The following is a 20,875-nucleotide window of genomic DNA, read 5'->3' on the forward strand; positions in this document are numbered from 1 at the left end:
CATAGCAAACCTCTGTGTTCTTTCATAAATATGTTTAAGGTCCTTCTTAATATGACAAATGCAATACCTTTATGTGCGTGTGTATAAATAAAACAAATGGTATGATCTTCGTGTTTGTAAAATAGATAAAATTAAATATATTCCCTAGTTGATGTGCTATAGGTTCTCAGTGTAATCTGACAAGTATTGAAATTAGTTTATGTACCATTCTACACAATTGGCTTATATATGTAAAATAAATATTTCAAATTAAAATGTTGCACTTCACTTTTTACACGGTCCATCTCATGCAAGATCCTATTCTAACATATATGCACAAGATATACAATTAAGGTTTTGGTGATATCCTAAATTTCCCAGCTTTTGTGGTTTTAAAATCTCCACCATGTTAGTAACATTCTTTGCATGCAATAATAATTGTGTCTCATTGCTTAAAGGTGTTACATTACTCTAACACAGTCTCTACACCTGACAATGAGCGGGGCTCCTGCAGGGCCAGCTGGCACAGGCAAAACAGAGACCACCAAAGACCTGGGCCATGCCCTTGGTATGATGGTCTATGTCTTCAACTGTTCTGAACAGATGGACTATAAGGTCTGGTATTTTATCAAACAGTGGTTTCAGTACAATTTTATTTTTTTAACATACAATGCATTAAAAAAAGTTCAATCTTTCTGAAAATAAATACTAAATGGTTGATCCTATCTTTTAGTCCATAGGAAACATCTACAAAGGTTTGGTCCAGACAGGTGCTTGGGGATGCTTTGATGAGTTTAATCGAATTTCAGTAGAAGTCCTATCAGTGGTGGCAGTGCAAGTAAAGACTATACACGATGCCATTAGAAATAAGAGGAAGAAGTAAGTCCTTTAATGCCATTTCCTTTATAGGCCTTTGCAAAGGCATAAGTACAAAAATTTAAAAGTATATTTCTAAAAATCCTGCTATGGACATTTCCTAGTGTGTATATCGTGTGTGGGTGTGGGTGTGTGTATGTCTATAATATATGTATATCTAGAAGCTAATTTAATATGTAATATTAGCTCTGTCCCCCAAATTATAAGAAGAAAACACCTAGAATATGGGTGAAATACTGTTCCCATTGAAGTTAATGGGAGTTTTGCCATTCACTTTAATTCTAGGATTTCACCCTATGTAGAGTTATTACATACTATGGAGCAGGTCCTTGGCTGTGGTAAATTTGTCCTAATTCCATTGAAGTCAATGGAGCTATGACAGTTTATATCAGCTGAGGATCTGCCCCATTTTTTTCTGTATCTTTGTTTTATTTTTTCTCTTGGATTGGCACCATAACAACCTACCACATACCTCTTCTTGGTCACAATTACCTGCACAGATTTTTTCCTAAATCAGACAATCTGTCCTCCATTTCAAATGGATTTTTTTTTAAGATGGAAATAATTGTTGGCCTCTAATCAAACTGCAGTATTATAGCAAGTAATTTACTTACATCATGTCATGGTTATTGCAGATTTTTATTCCTTGGAGAAAACATTACACTGAAACCATCAGTTGGGATATTTATTACCATGAACCCAGGATATGCTGGTCGAACAGAACTACCTGAAAATCTCAAAGCTCTATTCAGGCAAGTATACTGTAGATTATCATTTAGAGTACTCATGCCACCTAATGTCACTGGCCTGATTTGCAATGTAAGACAGTTTGTGCTTATTTCAGAGTTTCTGTGAAAATGTTCAACACGGTTATTGTTTCTGCCCATACAAGTTGATAGGGGTGGATGCACTTAATAATGGAACTTTTTTTTTCATATTTTTTCTTATTTTTACATATATAAAGTGTAAAACTTTTGAATACTTAATAATATAGGAGATCTACACATAAAACATACATGTGCACAAGGCTATCCACTATTTTGTGAATAATTGCAGCAATTGTATATGGAAATCTTTGCAGATAGGTTGAAAGGCACCAAATTTACCTGTTTATTAGGGCTCTCAATTAATCGCCATTAACTCATGCGATTAACTCAAAAAAATTAATCGTGATTTAAAAAATTAATTGTGATTAATCGCAATTACCAATTGAAATTTATTAAATATTTTTGGATGTTTTTCTACATTTTCAAATATATTGATTTCTATTACAACACAGAATACTAAGTGTACAGTGCTCACTTTATATTTTTATAACAAATATTTGCACTGTAAAAATGACAAACAAAAGAAATAGTATTTTTCAATTCACCTCATACAAGTACTGTAGTGCAATCTCTTTATCATGAAAGTGCAACTTACAGATGTAGATTTTTTTTGTTACGACTGCTCTCAAAAACAAAACAATGTAAAACTTTAGGGCCTACAAGTCCACTCAGTCCTACTTCTTGTTCAGCCAGTCGCTAAGACAAACAAGTTTGTTTACATTTACAGGAGATGCTGCTGTTTGCTCTTTATTTACAATGTCACCTTAAAGTGAGAACAGGCATTCGCATGGCACTTTTGTAGCCGGCGTTGCAAGGTATTTATGTGCCAGATATGCTAAACATTCGTATGCCCCTTCATGCTTCGGCCACCATTCTAGAGATATGCTTCCATGCTGATGATGCTCCTTAAAAAATAATGTGTTAATTAAATTTCTGACTGAACTCCTTGGGGGAGAACTGGATCTCCCCTGCTGTTTTACCCATATTCTACCATATATTTCATGTTATAGCAGTCTCGGATGATGACCCAGCACATGTTTGTTTTAAGAACACTTTCACAGCATATTTGACAAAATGCAAAGATACCAATGTGAGATTTCTAAAAATAGTTACAGCACTCAACCCAAGTTTTAAGAATCTGAAGTGCCGTCCAAAATCTGAGAGGGACGATGTGTGGAGCATGCTTTCAGAAGTCTTAAAAGAGCAACACTCCGATGTGGAAACTACAGAACCCGAACCACCAAAAAAGAAAATAAACTTTCTGCTGGTGGCACCTGACTCAGATGATGAAAATGAACATGCGCCGGTCCGCTCTCCTTTGAATTGTTATTGAGCAGAACCCATCAACAGAATGTATTCATGTCCTATGGAATGGGGGTTGAAGGTGAAGGGACATATGAATCTATAGCGCATCTGGCACGTAAATATCTTGTGATGCCGGCTACAAGAGTGCCGTGCAAACGCCTGTTCTCACTTTCAGGTGACATTGTAAACAAGAAGCGGGCAACATTATCTCCTGCAAATTGTAACCAAGTTTGTTTGAGCAACTGGCTGAATGAGAAGTAGGACTGAGTGGACTTGTAGGCCCTAAAGTTTTACATTGTTTTATTTTTTAATGCAGTTATTTTTTGTACATAATTCTACATTTGTGAGTTCAACTTTCATGATAAAGAGATTGCACTACAGTACTTATATGATGTGAATTAAAAATACTATTTCTTTTGTTTTTTACAGGGCAAATATTTGTAATAAAAAATAAATATAAAGTGAGCACTGTACACTTTGTATTCTGTGTTGTAATTGAAATCAACATATTTGAAAATGTAGAAACCATCCAAAAATATTTAAATAAATGGTCTTCCATTATTGTTTAACAATGCGATTAATCACAATTAATTTTTGTAATTGCATGATTATTTTGTTTAATTGCTTGACAGCGCTACTTTTTATATGCTTGAACAGATGTAAGTATGCCCACGTACATATATGTTTCATATGCACTTATTGAAAATGTGGCCCTTGTTTTAGTTAATACATTTTTGGGTTGGTGATTATTGGACGGACATGAAGCATAAGCACTGCAAAACTGTTTAATATATTTTTGGTCATTTTAGGAGCCTTACTTAAAATATGTGTTGCATAATACACCATATTACCAAAGAATGTAATTAAAATGTAAGAAGTATAAGCTTTAACCTTTTATATTATCTTTAATTTCCTTTACATGTTACATATATAATTCTAACCTGTGGTGGTTCTTAAATTGTGTCAAAATCCACCTCTGTGTAAGCAGGTGTGCCTCCATTTAATCAACAGAATGGTAACCACCTATGCCAATGGTGATTTTATTCTGATGGTTAGATTTGAGATTCTACTGGGATCTGACTGGAAATATATTTTGACTTCAGTGGAGTGACACCTGCTTACATAAATGTTGACTTTTGACCCAAAATCGTTACTTTTGCCTTAGTGCTTTTCATGATTTCATCCAGCCTCAAAAGAAAATGAGAGATTTTGAAGTTCAATCATGTAAAGTACTGAGGTCTAGTGGAGTAAGCTGTAAGATTTTTTAGGGCTGAATTGGCGCTCCAAGCTCTCACTCACCACCTGGGATTTGTTTCTCAGAGTCATGCATCTCTGTGGCTGATTTTTACAATGTAGAACCTTAGGGCAGAAATGAGCCGTGTGGTTTGTTGTTGTTGTTTTGGGGTTTTTTTAGCAGTGCATGTTTGTTCACTCATATTGCTTTCTTCTACAACTATTAAGCGATGAGGATGAATAGCAAGTGAGTGCTTGTCTGAAGACTGCTGGGGGATGCACTTCCCAAAAGCACAAGACCTCATCCTCAACTAAAGTGGTGGTTGCATGCAAAAATATATATATATATTTTAAAAAAAGTCTAAACCCCCAAAATCATAAGAACAAAACTAGAAAACACTGTTGTCCCACCTTCTCTAGTTGCTCTTCCCAAAGGATGGAAGCTGTTCCAGAGGTTCCTTCTGAGAACAGGGAATCGTTTTTTAGTCATGATGACAAACTGAAGCAAAGCCTCCATGAAGTGAAGCAGTCACTATAGTGCTAGAGCGAAAACAACCAAGTATTGATAGACTCCATTATATTTAACCCAAAGAGGGTGGAGTGACAACTTTAAAAACTTGATAGCTATGGGCAAGTGGCTGCAGTAGTGAAGAAAACAAAGTCTAAACTTGGAATTTAGAGCCATCAAACTAGTTCTTGTTCAATTTCCAAAATGCTGTCCTGCATTCCACATTGTGATGCCATCTGACAACATGATGGATATGTCATACCTTTTCAGATAGGTCTGGTGTCCTATTTTGCATACAGGATGGGATTTCTTTATTCCTTTTCATATTTCTGACTCTATTTCTACTTGGTACATTACTGTGGACTAGTGGAGCTAATATGAAGCACAATGGAAAATATTTTCTGTCATTATTTTCTTTCTAGGATTGTCATCTCCACTAGTCTGACCCACCCAAAGATAGTGGAGTATAGAAAGATAATGTAAATTTTATCCTCTTATAACAGAAGTTCATCAGCAAGTGCAGTTTGAGGTCAATGGAGAACTGGCTATTAACACAATACTAGAGCCCTGCAAATCCATGAATATCCGCCGACTGGATGCGGATACAAATTTTATATCTGCACAGGGCTCTACTAACTCCTCTTGTCGCCATTTACTAAAATCTCAGAAGAGATAGCTAAAAACATATCAAATAGTAAACTAATATTCCATGCAAGCTGATGCTGTGTTTGTCACTTGAGTTATGTTCTGTTAGGTAGGATATAGATGGAGTATAAACCTTCATACTTTAGGATACAAGGCAACTACTAATAAGGATTACGAAGAATTTTCCATATGGAACTTTTATTCCAGAATTGTCCAGGACAGGGTTTTTTTGCACCTTCATCTAAATGAGAAAAATTCCTTGGACTACATGAAGCACTTGTTCTGAACCTTTTTGTTAGTTTCTGTGTTCCTTCATGATTGTGAATCGGAGAAGTTCATTTGATCACAGAAGGAAGGAAAGGTGTTCCATAAGACACAATCTCTGTTAAAATGTAATCCACCCTATGGAAAAAATTAAGAACTTCTACATGTTTCAAATAGTGATTTAATGAGGGGCCTCTTTGACCTTATCTCTCTTTTTGTGTCTGTTTTTGGTTTTGTGTTGACTGAGATGTTTTGATGGCTGGATGGCTTGCCAATGTGTATTCTGTTTTAAAAATCAGGAATAAAATATAAAGTTTTTTTTTTGTTTTTCAAAAAAAAAGTAAACAAAGTTTTATTCCATCTTAAACAGTCCTCCAGGAGGATTCAATCTTGAAAGAGCAAATCCAAAATGGTGACCAATACTTGAGTGGCAGGACTTTGTATGTTCCAGTATTCACTGTGCCTTGCAAGTATCTGCCAGTCCATCACACTAAGTGACAGACTCATATATTGTTCTGAGGCACTAGCGCTGAGGAGGCTGCAATATCTGACTTGAAAGCTCTGCACTTTTCAACCATGTCCTTTGTATGTAGCAATGTTACTGACTGCTAATAATCAACAGTGCCTAATTAACCATTATTTTTTAATCTGAAGCAGAGTCCTTGTTAGCTCTGACTGACGCACATAATTGTGACTCTCTTGAGCTCTGTTTAAGAATGTTTATACACATCAGTCACTCGATTGAGGTGACTTGTTCTTGCCATGCTTAAATACTAATCCATGTATTTTGACGTTTTTTTTAAGACCCTGTGCCATGGTTGTCCCTGACACTGAACTGATCTGTGAAATTATGTTGGTTGCTGAGGGATTTATTGATGCACGCTTGTTAGCCAGGAAGTTTATTACCCTGTATACTCTCTGCAGGGAGCTGCTTTCTAAACAGGTGAGGGTCTATTTTTGGACTTCTGGACTAGATATATGCTAATTACCCCCCACCCACCTCGATTTTGAAATAGTGATGTTGGGCAGAGTGAAATTTGCATAATTTATAATTTTATACATATTTTTTAAATTGCATGTAGATCTTTATTATATCAGCTAAGGTGATGCCCAGTAAAACGGTTGTTGTCATTTAAAATAGTGGCTCCATGCATTTAGAAGTGACTTTTTCCCCCAGTACTTAGTGTTTTTGTAATGCATTAATTTTGGAATAAATAATTGACTATTAACTGTTCAATACGTAGTGGAACAGTTCCACGTGGTGAAATTAAATCATGCTGTTGAAATGTATTTATACTAGGATCTATTGAAAAAAGAAAAACTACTAGGCAATGTAAGAATTACGATAGGTGATTTATGACTGGCTATATTTAGATGAGAGTTTTAAATTTTGCCACACAAATACAGTAAAGAGAACGTCAAATGCAGGAAGTATAGTATCATTGCTAAATTATATAGTAATTGCACTAGGAAGAAGTCTTATTCACAATACTTACCTAAAAACACCCCAAAGTTATAAAAGTCAGATTTATTATTTCCCCCCTTCAACTTACGCTATTTATTCATTTCCAAAAGTATAGCTTGTTACAAGTAAAGGTATTCTTTATATTCAGTTTTATTAGTCAAAGGAGCGCTGTTTGAACAACCCTTCAGCTTTTGCCCATAAATCTTGACAAATAAAACCATTGTGAAAGAAAACAGTTTACCTTTCTACATGCATAACTTTTGTAATTCTTGCCTCTTATACTAAAGTTCCCCTCTCACATTCTTTAAAACATGGCTAGAGACCATTCTGATTTGAAATCTTTTATATGTTTTTGGCATGTAGTAAAAGGGAGATATTATTATGTGATTACAAGAATGTGAGCCAGGGACTCCTGAGATCCAATGCTACTTTGAGATGGAATCCCTTTCTGGGCTTGGGCAAACCACTTAACTAGTTTGCCTTAATCTTGTCATCTGTAAAATATGGATGACAATGCTCACTACTAGTACTTAACATCTATGGTACCTCAAAGAGAGCTTGTGAGATTTGGTTATTAAGTGTTTTGAAAAGGTAAAAAGGTTTTAAAGGGATGATTAGCATTGTTTTTATTTTTGTTTTTCCCCTATAATTTATTTTGGATGCTTAGCTCATTCTTTTAGTATGTTATCAGATCTTTTTTTGAATTGTGAAGCATTGAGTACTCACAGATAAACACCTGTTTGTGTTCCGTCATTTCATAAAACCACTTCCATTCAACAGGCCAGATTCTGCTGTCAGATACACCAGTATAAATCATCTCATTGTAAATCTTCTAAAATCAATGATGTTACGCCATATTTACACTAGTCTAAAAATTGTCTAATATTCTGTAAATTCTAGTTTGTCTCTCCATGTAGCTATATATCAAATTGTGTATACTTCTAAGAAAGATCATTTCATAAGGTTTCATGAATAGTCAATGTTTGTTTGTTTTTTCATAGGATCATTATGATTGGGGACTTCGTGCTGTTAAGTCAGTCTTGGTGGTTGCTGGCTCATTGAAGCGAGGAGACAAGAACAGACCTGAGGATCAGGTTAGGTACCTTTATGTACAAATTTAATTTTAACAATCATAAGAACTTCTGATACTGTGTTTTATCTCTGAATCACTGGGAATAAAGACAGAATCCTGAAGAGAGGGAGGTGGGTTTAAAGCCCTGTCTGATAATATGTGATTTACCATCCTTTTCCAGGTACTTATGCGAACCTTAAGAGACTTCAACTTGCCTAAAATAGTGACCGATGATATCCCAATTTTCATGGGCCTGATCAGTGACCTGTTTCCTGCTCTGGATGTTCCAAGGAGGAGGGACCTGCAATTTGAACAGATGGTTAAACAATCTACCCTGGAGCTTCACTTGCAGCCTGAGGAGAGCTTTATTCTCAAAGTAAAATAATTCATTGCTTTTAATTACGCCCCTTAAGAGTTTCAATCAACATAATTGCAGTCAAGTTGTATTAGACATGAAGGTTAACTTGCAGTACATTGCAGTGTTCCTAATCTGTCCTGAAAGTCTAGGTGTTTCAAAGGCACTGTGTCATGACAACATATTGCAATTTAATACAAGTAGATTCATGTTAGTAAATACACCTCTACCCCAATATAACGCGACCTGATATAACACGAATTCGGATATAACGCAGTAAAGCGGTGCTCCGGGGGGGGGCGGGGCGGCGCACTTCAGCGGATCAAAGCAAGTTCGATATAACGTGATCTCACCTATAATGCGGTAAGATTTTTTGGCTCCCGAGGACAGCGTTATATCGGGGTAGAGGTGTATGTAGTATATACTGCCCATATGGAGACAGGGAATATTTCTTGTTCAAATACCCCTTTGTTGTTGAAGATTTCTCTTAACAGTACAGTAGGTTTACAATACCAACACTTCAACACCAGCAAATAAGTATTATTATTTATAGCATATAGTGTGTTTATTTTAGAGAAGACCAATGAGTGATGGTAATACACAGTGCAGTGGCAATAATGGGAAGGGAGAACAAGGGTTAAAGAAGTAAGATCATGTAGTTCTTTGAGTTCTCTCCATATTCCCACTCATGAGTATTGCGCTGCCTAGTGGTGCCTAATGGTAGAACCTTCTCCTAGCAGTGTCCTTTGAGGCGCTCTCACTCGCCCCCCCTCCTTCCCCTCATTGTCTCCAAACATTCTCAGAATGAGGCTGTATCCGAGGGCGCTGCATCCTCTACTACCTCAGCTCCTTCCAGCCACATGCTTGGATAGACGTGAACAACTCCAATCTGCTCAGATCCAGAGTTCTTTCTCCTTCAGTGTTCATTAGTGTTTTATTGTTGTTAGTTGGTAGGTAGATAGATATTAGTGTTTTGGTTCTGGGTGATGGTGGAACTGAAGAGGAAGAAGAAGCTGGGATTCAAGAGGCATGCTTCGTGCCCTGCTGTCTTCCCAGTGTCGGATGTCAGGTGCCTCAAGAGTTTCAGAGAGAGTCACTCTCCATCTGGGTGTCGTATCTGTTTGGAGACAGGCGAGCCCATTTTATCAGTGCATGGAGGCTTATTACATCAGACAAATGAGTTTAAGAAGTTTATATAGAAAATGTCTCTTCCATACAGTTTGAAAGACTACACCTCTCCACTTCCATGTACCTTTCCCTTTTCAGGGTATCTTCTTGTGAGGATATTCTACTTTCAGAGGTAAAAAAAATTACTTTTGATAGCAGCTATTGAGGAACTACCTGAATACTTGGAGTTGAGTTATATTCCAGGTACTTTTTGGTGCAGAAAAAGGATGGGGGAATTGTGACATTCCCCTGGTGTTATCTGGACTGGTGATCTGCTCGGTCACTCCAATCCTCAACTCTAGGAGCCAGCCTTACCCTCCTCTGCAGTGAGAACCGCCACTCCTGGGTTGTTCCCGCACAGCCTCTAGCATGTAAGCTACTCCCAGTTATGTGAGTGAGCACTTTTGGCCAGCCACTGCCTGGATTGTGCAGCCAAATGACACTAGCCAGTATCTCCAGTCCCAGACACGACCCTAGGAACCTCCATCTGGCAGTGTCCAGTTATGCCTGCTGACGCTGCAAACTTATATGAGTTTGTCAATTTAACAAAGAAATTGATATGTACCAGGCATCGATGGGAAAGACACTAACCCATGAAGTAAATTCAGGATTTCATCGCTGCACCTGCCTGCTTTTCCACTTGAATGTAGATCCTAAACCAGGCTCAACAAGCTACTCTGGCTTATCCAGCGTGGCCACAAACATTCACTGGCGTGGCCTGGTTTCATCCTCACGCTATGACTGGGAAGCAGCATCACAGACAATAAGTCATGGTGGAAGAGTGCCCAACCTGACATCTGGAGGGTGGTTTACAACTCCTGGCCTCCCTTCATACAGAGCCCATCCTCTGGTTACGGAACCTGCACATCAAGCTCTGATATGGGCATATGAGGGAAGGTCCATATATAAAGCCTTCCATTATTTGCAAGAGGATTTTGGTGTTCAGCAGCCTACAGAAGTGCCTTTTCTCGATCTCATGAAATTGCATTCAGACTTGTCTAAGATAAAATGTTGTTAATCACAATTCCCCTTCTCTCAGTCGTGTTCCTCAGGGAAATGTTGGCAGCTTACCAAAATCACTGAACATTCTAAGGCCAGGTTCATAGCAGCACCGGCCTATGTTGTACTGGGAATACAAGGAGCATCTGTAGCAGCAGAAAGAGGAGAGGAATGGAGCTGGGCCAGACTTCCTCACTCTATAAACTCCTGGATCAAGCACAGGGCCCTAGAGATCCTCCCACTAGTGGCACTGTCTGGGGTTGGGGCTCATCCTGGGAGGGGTGGGGGCGGTAAAGATAGATGGACAGGGCTTCACCTAACCACCTTCTGGACCCAGCACGTAGTGCCAGCAGCCATATCTTCCACTCTGAGGGAAACACATGAGTCAGGAGCTCCCCAAACTCTAGGGGCTGGGGGCAAGAGACAGAAAGCAAGGCTGGGCTGGGACTTCCTTCCCCAACCACTACCTGGACCTGGTAATCTGTCTATGCATCTGGAAGAAAAGGTCTGCTAGCTCTACTAGCTAATGTTAGTCCTGTAGGCTCTAATATTTGCAGAGCCTATGCTGCAATGCTTAACGTTTGGGGTTCAAACTCTGCTCCTAATTTGTGACTGGGGTGCAGGCATAGCCGGCTCCAGGCACCAGCCAAGCAAACTCATGCTTGGGGCGGCAGATTCTATGGGGCGGCATTCCGCCCAACCCTAGGGCGGCACAGCCGCTTTTTTTTTTATGTTCGCCGATCCGGCAGCGCTGTAGGGAGCGGCGGCGCGGAGGAGGGGAGCGCCCTGCTGGGAGGGGGCTGCACGCTCCATCTGCCCCAGCCGGTGCCAGGTCTGTAGCAAGCCTGGCAGGGCAGCCCGCGTCCTTCCCTCCCCGCCGACTGGAGCAGCGCGGAGCCTTGGCTGCCCCGTTCTCTCTCTTCCCCTGCTCCCGCTCCCTTCCCCCTCCCCCACTAGCTCGGGCACGTCTGCAGCGCAGGGAGTCCCCCTGCACCCTGGCTCCCGCCGCGCCCGAGAGCCGGCCCTGGGTGCAGGTGGTTTTACAGTTACACTCACTAGACTTTGTTTTTACCTTTTTCTGTGGCTTACCATAATAACTCAGCAGAACTTACTCAGTAGCTGTGTGCAGGGTTTTGATTCGTGCTAACAGGGCAGGTCCAAAAAAGAGTATTGACACCTCATTACAGGAAGGGAAGAGGTTTTTGTGTGTTAGGAATTTAGGAGAGTGGAACACTAAAAGGCTTTTTGATGGGCAGCATGTATATGTTCAAAGGATTGTATCTGTTCAGTGGAATTTTTTGTATTTATACCTATCTGCCAAATTATTGCTGCTATGTTGTTCTAACTCCTAGCACCACTTAACCTGTGATATGTGCTTACTGTCCTTCACACCATACAACAAAATGTTTGATGCTCATTCTGTAGCCTCTGGTATGGTGATGGTTCTCATTTTCTTTTACTGGTCTCCATGATTGTGTAAATCAATTAGTAGAAAAATGAGATTTGTTTTCATTTGTTGAGGTATATTCATTAATCCAAACAAGACTGGGCTTTGCCCACAGCCTTAGAAGACAAACTCGATTTCCTTGGGTATACACATTTTTAAGTTAGCTACAAAGGCAACAGTTCGTTTTCCTGACTAAGGGAAAAGGTGGGAGGGAGATAATATGTGGGAAATAATTATTATTTAATTATATAATTATTATATAATAATAATTATTATTATATTCGGCAGGTTGTTCAGCTGGAGGAGCTTCTGGCAGTGCGTCACTCTGTCTTTGTGGTGGGAAATGCAGGCACAGGAAAGAGCAAGGTACAGTAGACGGCACATTTTCTGTCTGTCTTTTATAAAGAGTATTTCATTAGTTCACAGAGAAAAATATTCTCTTCCCTTCAGGCTGCAATATGATACCATATTGCTCAGGCATTCCCAGCAGCAGGGGTATGAAGTGCAATCACAAATCTCAATGTTAAAGTATAGGTTTGTCTCCTATGTATTACTTGCATGACTCAAAATGAGAATAGTCATGGCAATGCATAATGGAAACTATATTTGGCAAATAGGTTTGAATATTTGTTTTGGGATGTCAAGCTGGAGGGTGTAGTTAGATTACTAGCCAGGAAGAGTGAGGTCAACGTTTCTTTATTCCCAATGTAGTAGCTGAATATTTTTGAAAGTTGATACTCTTACACCTCAGCTACTACATTTTGACAGTCATTATATAATGCCATGTTTTTTCAATATTATGGCGCTTCAGATAGTAAGCAAAACTAGATGCCCTGGTCATTACTGTATATTATCCCCATTTTATCCAAGGGAATCTGAGGCCCAGAGAGATTAAATGATTTGCCTAAAGTCACACAGGGAGTCTCTGGTGGAGCTGGGAACTAAACCTAGATTTCTTGAGTCCTAGTTCAGTGGTTTGACAAGTCCATTCTCATCCAAGCTTCTCCATTGGACCAGCTTCCTGTGGTTTACCAGAGTGAAGCCTTAGCTGGGTTGTCAGATCAGGATTCCCATTGGTCACTTTTATCTGTTCTGTGGGAGGCTGATGGTAAAGTAGGGCAGAGAGGAGTGAACACAGGGGAAACCAAGACATCTGTGGATGGAGGTTGACAGATCTGTCATTATTAACAAACAAAGAAAGACGCTAGAAACTTGTGGTTTGAGGTTCAGTTACTAAGTCACATCCGTTGATCTTTTTCCCTCCTGCCCTTCAGGTTCTGAGAACTCTGAATCGAACATATGTGAACATGAAACAAAAGCTTGTGTGGAATGACCTAAACCCAAAAGCTGTGACCACTGATGAACTGTTTGGTTTTATACATCATGCAACCCGGGAATGGAAAGATGGCTAGTAGCAGTTAACATTACTTTCATCGCTAATGTCTATAGAGTCCTCCACCTGGAAAAAACAAAACAAATAAGGAGCATGTCTACCGGCCAAGGAGTCCAAAGCAATGAGGGTTTACTATATATTTCCATGCAATGAGATTTGGGGTCATGGCAAGAGTGGCCTTGGAAAGAGAGGAGAGTAATTGATCCTTTGCTATGTGGATCCTCTAGCCAGTTCCCAGCTGCAGAACAGGGGTGCCGAAGTAGAGGGGAGAGAGAGAGAGTGATCCTGCAGGCTGCTGCAGTGTCTCAGCAGTTTTCTCCCTAGCTCCCATGGAACCTCCTATACCTAGCCCACGTATTTAGGACTGATGCCGTGGAAAGGGTCTCCCTCTCAAACAGTACTATCACACAGTCAAACCAGAAATCAGCCATTTTTATATCCAGTTAATTTGCTGTATCACCTGCTCACTGAGCATATTTCTTCTTTAATTTGAATGGCTGTTTAATAAGCAACCAGAAGGAAATCCGTTCTTACATTGTTACAGAATCTCCTGTGTTTTTAATGATGCAGTAATATTTCAGGAATATTTGTTCCAAGAGGTTGTATTGAAGCACCATATTGATTGGATTTTATTTAAACATAATTTGCAGGTCTCTTCTCATCTCTTCTAAGAGAGCAGGCTAATATTACCCAGGATGGGCCAAAATGGATCGTCCTAGATGGAGATATAGATCCTATGTGGATTGAGTCACTGAATACTGTCATGGATGATAACAAGGTGAGTAACAGGAAAAATATCCAAAAATATTTAAATAAATGGTATTCTGTTATTGTATAACAGTGCGATTAATCACGATTAATTTTTTTAATCACACGATTAATCACGATTCATTTTTTTAAATCACTTGACAGCCCTAATTTTAACCCTTCCTTTTTTATCTTCACTATTGCTAATTAGTGCAATGCCAGTTGGTAACAACCTTATCTCTTTCATACCTGATCCTACACAATGGAGATGTTTAAAGTCATTCTGTCTACCCTATAAAGGTATATGCACCTCTCAGTGAATATGTATGTGTAATGGGGGTTACAAATGTACTTTGAGATATGACTCAAAGCATCAGCCAAAATATAGTAATTATTATTAAGGTTAATTATTGGCATTTGCAGAGTGCTTTTCCTTCAAAAATCTAAAGCAATTTTACATGCATTCATGAATTAAGCCCAACAACACTACTATGAGGTTGGTAAGTATTATTACACCTGATGCACAGAAATTGTAAGTGACTTGCTTAATCAAGTTAGTAAGAGAGACAGGAAAGGCTAGAAACCCCTGACTCCCAATCCTGTACTCTAATCACATGATTGCTACAATGCAAGAAAAACAGTGTTTGCTACAAGAAACTACAATGTAATTAAATATATTCTAAACTTAATTTTATAAACATTATTGTAGCTCATACCTAACCTTTAAACACTTTTCTTTTTTTAAGATTAAATGACATAAAAATTATCTTGAAGTGTAATAATTATCTTGACTATATACACATCATTAAAAATAAACCTATATGGATTCTGCTGTCTATAAAAATTAACTGAACTGACAAGCATATAGTATGCCATAAAGTATGGCCTCTAATTTATGCTCTAATGTGTTTTTAAAACAAAAATCATGGCCTTAAATTTTAAATTTGGAAGAATCCTATCATGTCCAGATTCATTCTGAAGGGTGTGCCTGCGTACAAATATGTGCTATAAATAAACCTGAAATCTCCATAGGTGTATAATATGTACAGGCCTATTCATGATATGTGCTTGTTAGAATGCATGTCTTAAGTTGCTTTTGTTCAGTGCTTTACTGGTGATGTTTAGGTCCTGACCCTTGCCAGCAATGAACGTGTCCCTCTGACTCCATCGATGAGGCTGCTGTTTGAGATACACCATTTAAAAACTGCTACCCCAGCTACAGTGTCTAGAGCAGGTATTCTTTATGTAAACCCCCAGGACCTTGGTTGGAATCCGTGAGTATTTTATCTTTTAAAGATACGTTCCAAACAATGATAAAACAATATTATCAGTTAGATTAATAGGAATAGAATCCATTAATTTACATGATTGACTAATTCTAGTTATGATAATTTAATATTATTTACTATTTATAGATACTTGTACACATGCATGTGCATGCAGACACAGTTAAAAATTGTCAGCATTGGGATTATCTGTTCCATATTTTATATATCCTTTACATCCCTGGTTTATTTGTCCATCTCAATCTGGGCAGTTCTGAATCTGATTCTCAGCTATTTACAATGCAAGCTTGACAACTGCAAGAGGTAGGTCTCAAGCAGTGAACTGACTAGACACACTGGAGGCTTCTGTTAGCCTTTTGTTACTATCCCCTTGTTTTGCTCCACTGATATCTGTTACGGAAAGTACAGTTGTGAGAGGTGCAAGATCAACTTCCCATTTGTCTTCTGAACCACGTTTTTCCCTTCTTTGATTTATTTTAGAGTCATGATTCTGTGAAAATTGATTACAAAAACTGTGTGCACACAGTCAACATTTTAAATTTCAATTATAAATTTTGATGAAAAATTGAAATTTGGGAAATTCCTAATGTCTCTAATTTGTATTACAGTAGCGCTTAGCAGCCTCACCTGAAATTGAAATTGGGTCCTCATTGAGCTTGGTGCTGTACAAACATATATTATAAGTGTTGTTCCAGAAGAAATATAGTGAACATGAGAATTTAATGTAAATAGTGGGAGGTTGGTCTAAGTATGCAAGATGTCCAACAAGGCAAATAAGTACTGGAGGTTAACATTAACATATGAATACAGTACTAGACTAATCTTACAGTAACAATTGAGGAGTATTGAGATGGGTTTGGGAGGGGTGACCCTGAAAAGTCAGGTATCAGAGTGGCCAATCTAACATAATATGGTCATACCAGTTTAGAGAACATTTGCTTAATATTCCTGAACTTCCATCCCTCAATGTGAGTTTAGAAGCATTAACAATGGACAAATCAGATCTTTCCCCCAAATGTTTATCAGTAGCTCCAAACGTGACTAGTCCAGCCTCAGGTCCATGTCATGATTAGCATCATGGTAAGGAAGTTTATTTATCCGTTGTGGTAGGAGCTAGAGGTTGAGTAAGTGTCTCTATACCTACAGATATATTATGCTCTTTCCAGTTAGATCTTATGTTACGAACAATACTGAAAATAATTCTAATAAGTTACATTTAACTTGGACAAAACTGAATCATGTATACAATTTGGATATTTATATTTACAAATGGCCTCTTCTGTAAAATATAAGGCTAAATCCTAGCCATAGCTCCAGCAGTTTTGTGCTGTTCCAGCGGCATGACAGCAACCAGAAAGCTGGCTGGGGCTGGCATAGTTATCTCACCCTCTTCCCAGCCCTCCCTAGAGGAAAGGATGTGGTCAAGGAAAGAGGGTAGAGTTGGGTGCCACTCTGCTCAGTTGCCACAACAGCCCCTTGGGATGCAATGGTTACGATGAGCTCTGCTCAAGCAAGTGCAGCTGCAATGGATCTGGAACAATGAAGTGGCAAAGTCAGCAGATGACACAAAATTATTCAAGATGGTTAAGTCCAAAGCAGAGAGCGAGGCGTTACAAAGGGATCTCACAAAACTGGGTGACGGGGCAACTAAATGGCAGATGAAATTCAATGTTAATAAGTGCAAAGCAATGCACCCTGGAAAAAATAATTCCAACTGTACATATACAATGAAGGGTTCTAAATTAGTTATTACCACCCAAAAAAGAGAACTTGGAGTCACCGGCTATAGTTCTCTGAAAACTTCAGCTCTGCGTACAACAGTGGGGAAAAATGGCTAACCGTATTTTAGGAACTACTATGAAAGGGATAAAAAAATAAAATAGGAAATATCATAGTGTCACTATATGAATCCATGGTGCACCCACACCTTGAATAATGTGTGCAGTTCTAATTGCCCCATCTCAAAAAAAGATTCAGTGAAAGGCATCTAAGATGATCAGGAGTATGGAATGGCTTCCATACTAGGAGACACTAAAAAAATTAAGGTTATTCGGCTGAGAAAAGAAACTACTAAGGGGATATGATAGAGGTCTATGATATCATGAGTGGTGGGGAAAAAGTGAAGAGAGAAGTTTTATTTATTCTTTCACCCAATACAAAACTGGGGTCAGCCAATGAAATTAATAGACAGCAGGTTTAATACAAACAGTGAAGTACTTTTTCACACAGTGCACAACTAGCCTGTGGAACTCATTGTCATGGGATGTTGTCATGGCCAAAAGTATAACTGGGTTCAAAAAAGAACTGGATAAGCTAATCATAGAATCATAGATTATAGGACTGGAAGGGACCTCGAGAGGTCATCGAGTCCAGTCCCCTCCCCGCATGGCAGGACCAAATACTGTCTAGACCATCCCTGATAGACATTTATCTAACCTACTCTTAAATATCTCCAGAGACGGAGATTCCACAACCTCCCTAGGCAATTTATTCCAGTGTTTAACCACCCTGACAGTTAGGAACTTTTTCCTAATGTCCAACCTAGACCTCCCTTGCTGCAGTTTAAACCCATTGTTTCTGGTTCTATCCTTAGAGGCTAAGGTGAACAAGTTCTCTCCCTCCTCCTCATGACACCCTTTTAGATACCTGTAAACTGCTATCATGTCCCCTCTCAGTCTTCTCTTCTCCAAACTAAACAAACCCAGTTCTTTCAGCCTTCCTTCATAGGTCATGTTCTCAAGACCTTTAATCATTCTTGTTGCTCTTCTTTGGACCCTTTCCAATTTCTCCACATCTTTTTTAAAATGCGGCGCCCAGAACTGGACACAATACTCCAGCTGAGGCCTAACCAGAGCAGAGTAGAGCGGAAGAATGACTTCTCGTGTCTTGCTCACAACACACCTGTTAATGCATCCCAGAATCATGTTTGCTTTTTTTGCAACAGCATCACACTGTTGACTCATATTTAGCTTGTGGTCCACTATAACCCCTAGATCCCTTTCTGCCGTACTCCTTCCTAGACAGTCTTTTCCCATTCTGTATGTGTGAAATTGATTTTTCCTTCCTAAGTGGAGCACTTTGCATTTGTCTTTGTTAAACTTCATCCTGTTTAACTCAGACCATTTCTCCAATTTGTCCAGATCATTTTGAATTATGACCCTGTCCTCCAAAGTAGTTGCAATCCCTCCCAGTTTGGTATCATCCGCAAATTTAATAAGCGTACTTTCTATGCCAATATCTAAGTCGTTGATGAAGATATTGAACAGAGCCGGTCCCAAAACAGACCCCTGCGGAACCCCACTCGTTACGCCTTTCCAGCAGGATTGGGAACCATTAATAACAACTCTCTGAGTACGGTTATCCAGCCAGTTATGCACCCACCTTATAGTAGCCCCATCTAATTTGTATTTGCCTAGTTTATCGATAAGAATATCATGCGAGACCGTATCAAATGCCTTACTAAAGTCTAGGTATACCACATCCACCGCTTCACCCTTATCCACAAGGCTCGTTATTCTATCAAAGAAAGCTATCAGATTGGTTTGACATGATTTGTTCTTCACAAATCCATGCTGGCTGTTCCCTATCACCTTACCACCTTCCAAGTGTTTGCAGATGATTTCCTTAATTACTTGCTCCATTATCTTCCCTGGCACAGAAGTTAAACTAACTGGTCTGTAGTTACCTGGGTTGTTTTTATTTCCCTTTTTATAGATGGGCACTATATTTGCCCTTTTCCAGTCTTCTGGAATCTCTCCCGTCTCCCATGACTTTCCAAAGATAATAGCTAGAGGCTCAGATACCTCCTCTATTAGCTCCTTGAGTATTCTAGGATGCATTTCATCAGGCCCGGGTGACTTGCAGGCATCTAACTTTTCTAAGTGATTTTTAACTTGTTCTTTTTTTATTTTATCCGCTAAACCTACCCCCTTCCCATTAGCATTCACTATGTTAGGCATTGCTTCAGACTTCTCGGTGAAGACCGAAACAAAGAAGTCATTAAGCATCTCTGCCATTTCCAAGTTTCCTGTTACTGTTTCTCCCTCTTCACTAAGCAGTGGGCCTACCCTGTCTTTGGTCTTCCTCTTGCTTCTAATGTATTGATAAAAAGTCTTCTTGTTTCCTTTTATTCCTGTAGCTAGTTTGAGCTCATTTTGGGCCTTTGCCTTTCTAATCTTGCCCCTGCATTCCTGTGTTGTTTGCCTATATTCCTCCTTTGTAATCTGTCCTAGTTTCCATTTTTTATATGACTCCTTTTTATTTTTTAGATCGTGCAAGATCTCATGGTTAAGCCAAGGTGGTCTTTTGCCACATTTTCTATCTTTCCTAACCAGCGGAATAGCTTGCTTTTGGGCCCTTAATAGTGTCCCTTTGAAAAACTGCCAACTCTCCTCAGTTGTTTTTCCCCTCAGTCTTGATTCCCATGGGACCTTACCTATCAGCTCTCTGAGCTTCCCAAAATCTGCCTTCCTGAAATCCATTGTCTCTATTTTGCTGTTCTCCCTTCTACCCTTCGCTAGAATTGCAAACTCTATGATTTCATGATCACTTTCACCCAGGCTGCCTTCTACTTTCACATTCTCAACGAGTTCCTCCCTATTTGTTAAAATCAAGTCTAGAACAGCTTCCCCCCTAGTAGCTTTTTCAACCTTCTGAAATAAAAAGTTGTCTCCAATGCAGTCCAAGAATTTGTTGGATAGTCTGTGCCCCGCTGTGTTATTTTCCCAACATATATCTGGATAGTTGAAGTCCCCCATCACCACCAAATCTTGGGCTTTGGATGATTTTGTTAGTTGCTTGAAAAAAGCCTCATCCACCTCTTCCCCCTGGTTAGGTGGCCTGTAGTAGACTCCTAGCATGACATCTCCCTTGTTTTTTGCCCCTTTAAGCCTAACCCAGAGACTCTCAACACTTCCGTCTCCTATGTCCATCTCTACCTCAGTCCAAGTGTGTACATTTTTAATATATAAGGCAACACCTCCTCCCTTTTTCCCCTGTCTATCCTTCCTGAGCAAGCTGTACCCATCCACACCAACATTCCAATCATGTGTATTATCCCACCAAGTTTCAGTGATGCCAACAATGTCATAGTTGTATTTATTTATTAGCACTTCCAGTTCTTCCTGCTTATTCCCCATACTTCTCGCATTTGTATATAGGCATCTAAGATACTGGTTTGATCTTTCCTCCCAGTTTTGTCCTGACTCTCCTTTCTCTCTGCCAATATATAGCCCACACTCCCTCTTGTTTCCGACCCATCTCCCCGGTCTCCATATTCCCCACTTACCTGTGGGCTTTGCTCACCTG

General features: G+C 39.3%; 1 protein-coding gene across 1 annotated transcript in view; it reads left to right on the forward strand.

Moving 5' to 3' along the window:
* DNAH11 (dynein axonemal heavy chain 11) overlaps positions 1-20,875 on the forward strand; it is a 293,212-nt gene that overhangs the window by 111,304 nt on the left and 161,033 nt on the right. The window contains exons 33-42 of the mRNA XM_065583334.1: positions 438-594; positions 713-858; positions 1,491-1,607; positions 6,442-6,580; positions 8,104-8,196; positions 8,356-8,550; positions 12,431-12,508; positions 13,417-13,549; positions 14,186-14,313; positions 15,408-15,556. Of these exons, the coding sequence (XP_065439406.1) occupies positions 438-594; positions 713-858; positions 1,491-1,607; positions 6,442-6,580; positions 8,104-8,196; positions 8,356-8,550; positions 12,431-12,508; positions 13,417-13,549; positions 14,186-14,313; positions 15,408-15,556 (1,335 nt within the window). The remainder of the gene's footprint in view (positions 1-437; positions 595-712; positions 859-1,490; positions 1,608-6,441; positions 6,581-8,103; positions 8,197-8,355; positions 8,551-12,430; positions 12,509-13,416; positions 13,550-14,185; positions 14,314-15,407; positions 15,557-20,875) is intronic.

Source organism: Chrysemys picta, chromosome 2 (assembly GCF_011386835.1).
Source record: "Chrysemys picta bellii isolate R12L10 chromosome 2, ASM1138683v2, whole genome shotgun sequence".
Classification (NCBI taxonomy): domain Eukaryota; kingdom Metazoa; phylum Chordata; order Testudines; family Emydidae; genus Chrysemys; species Chrysemys picta.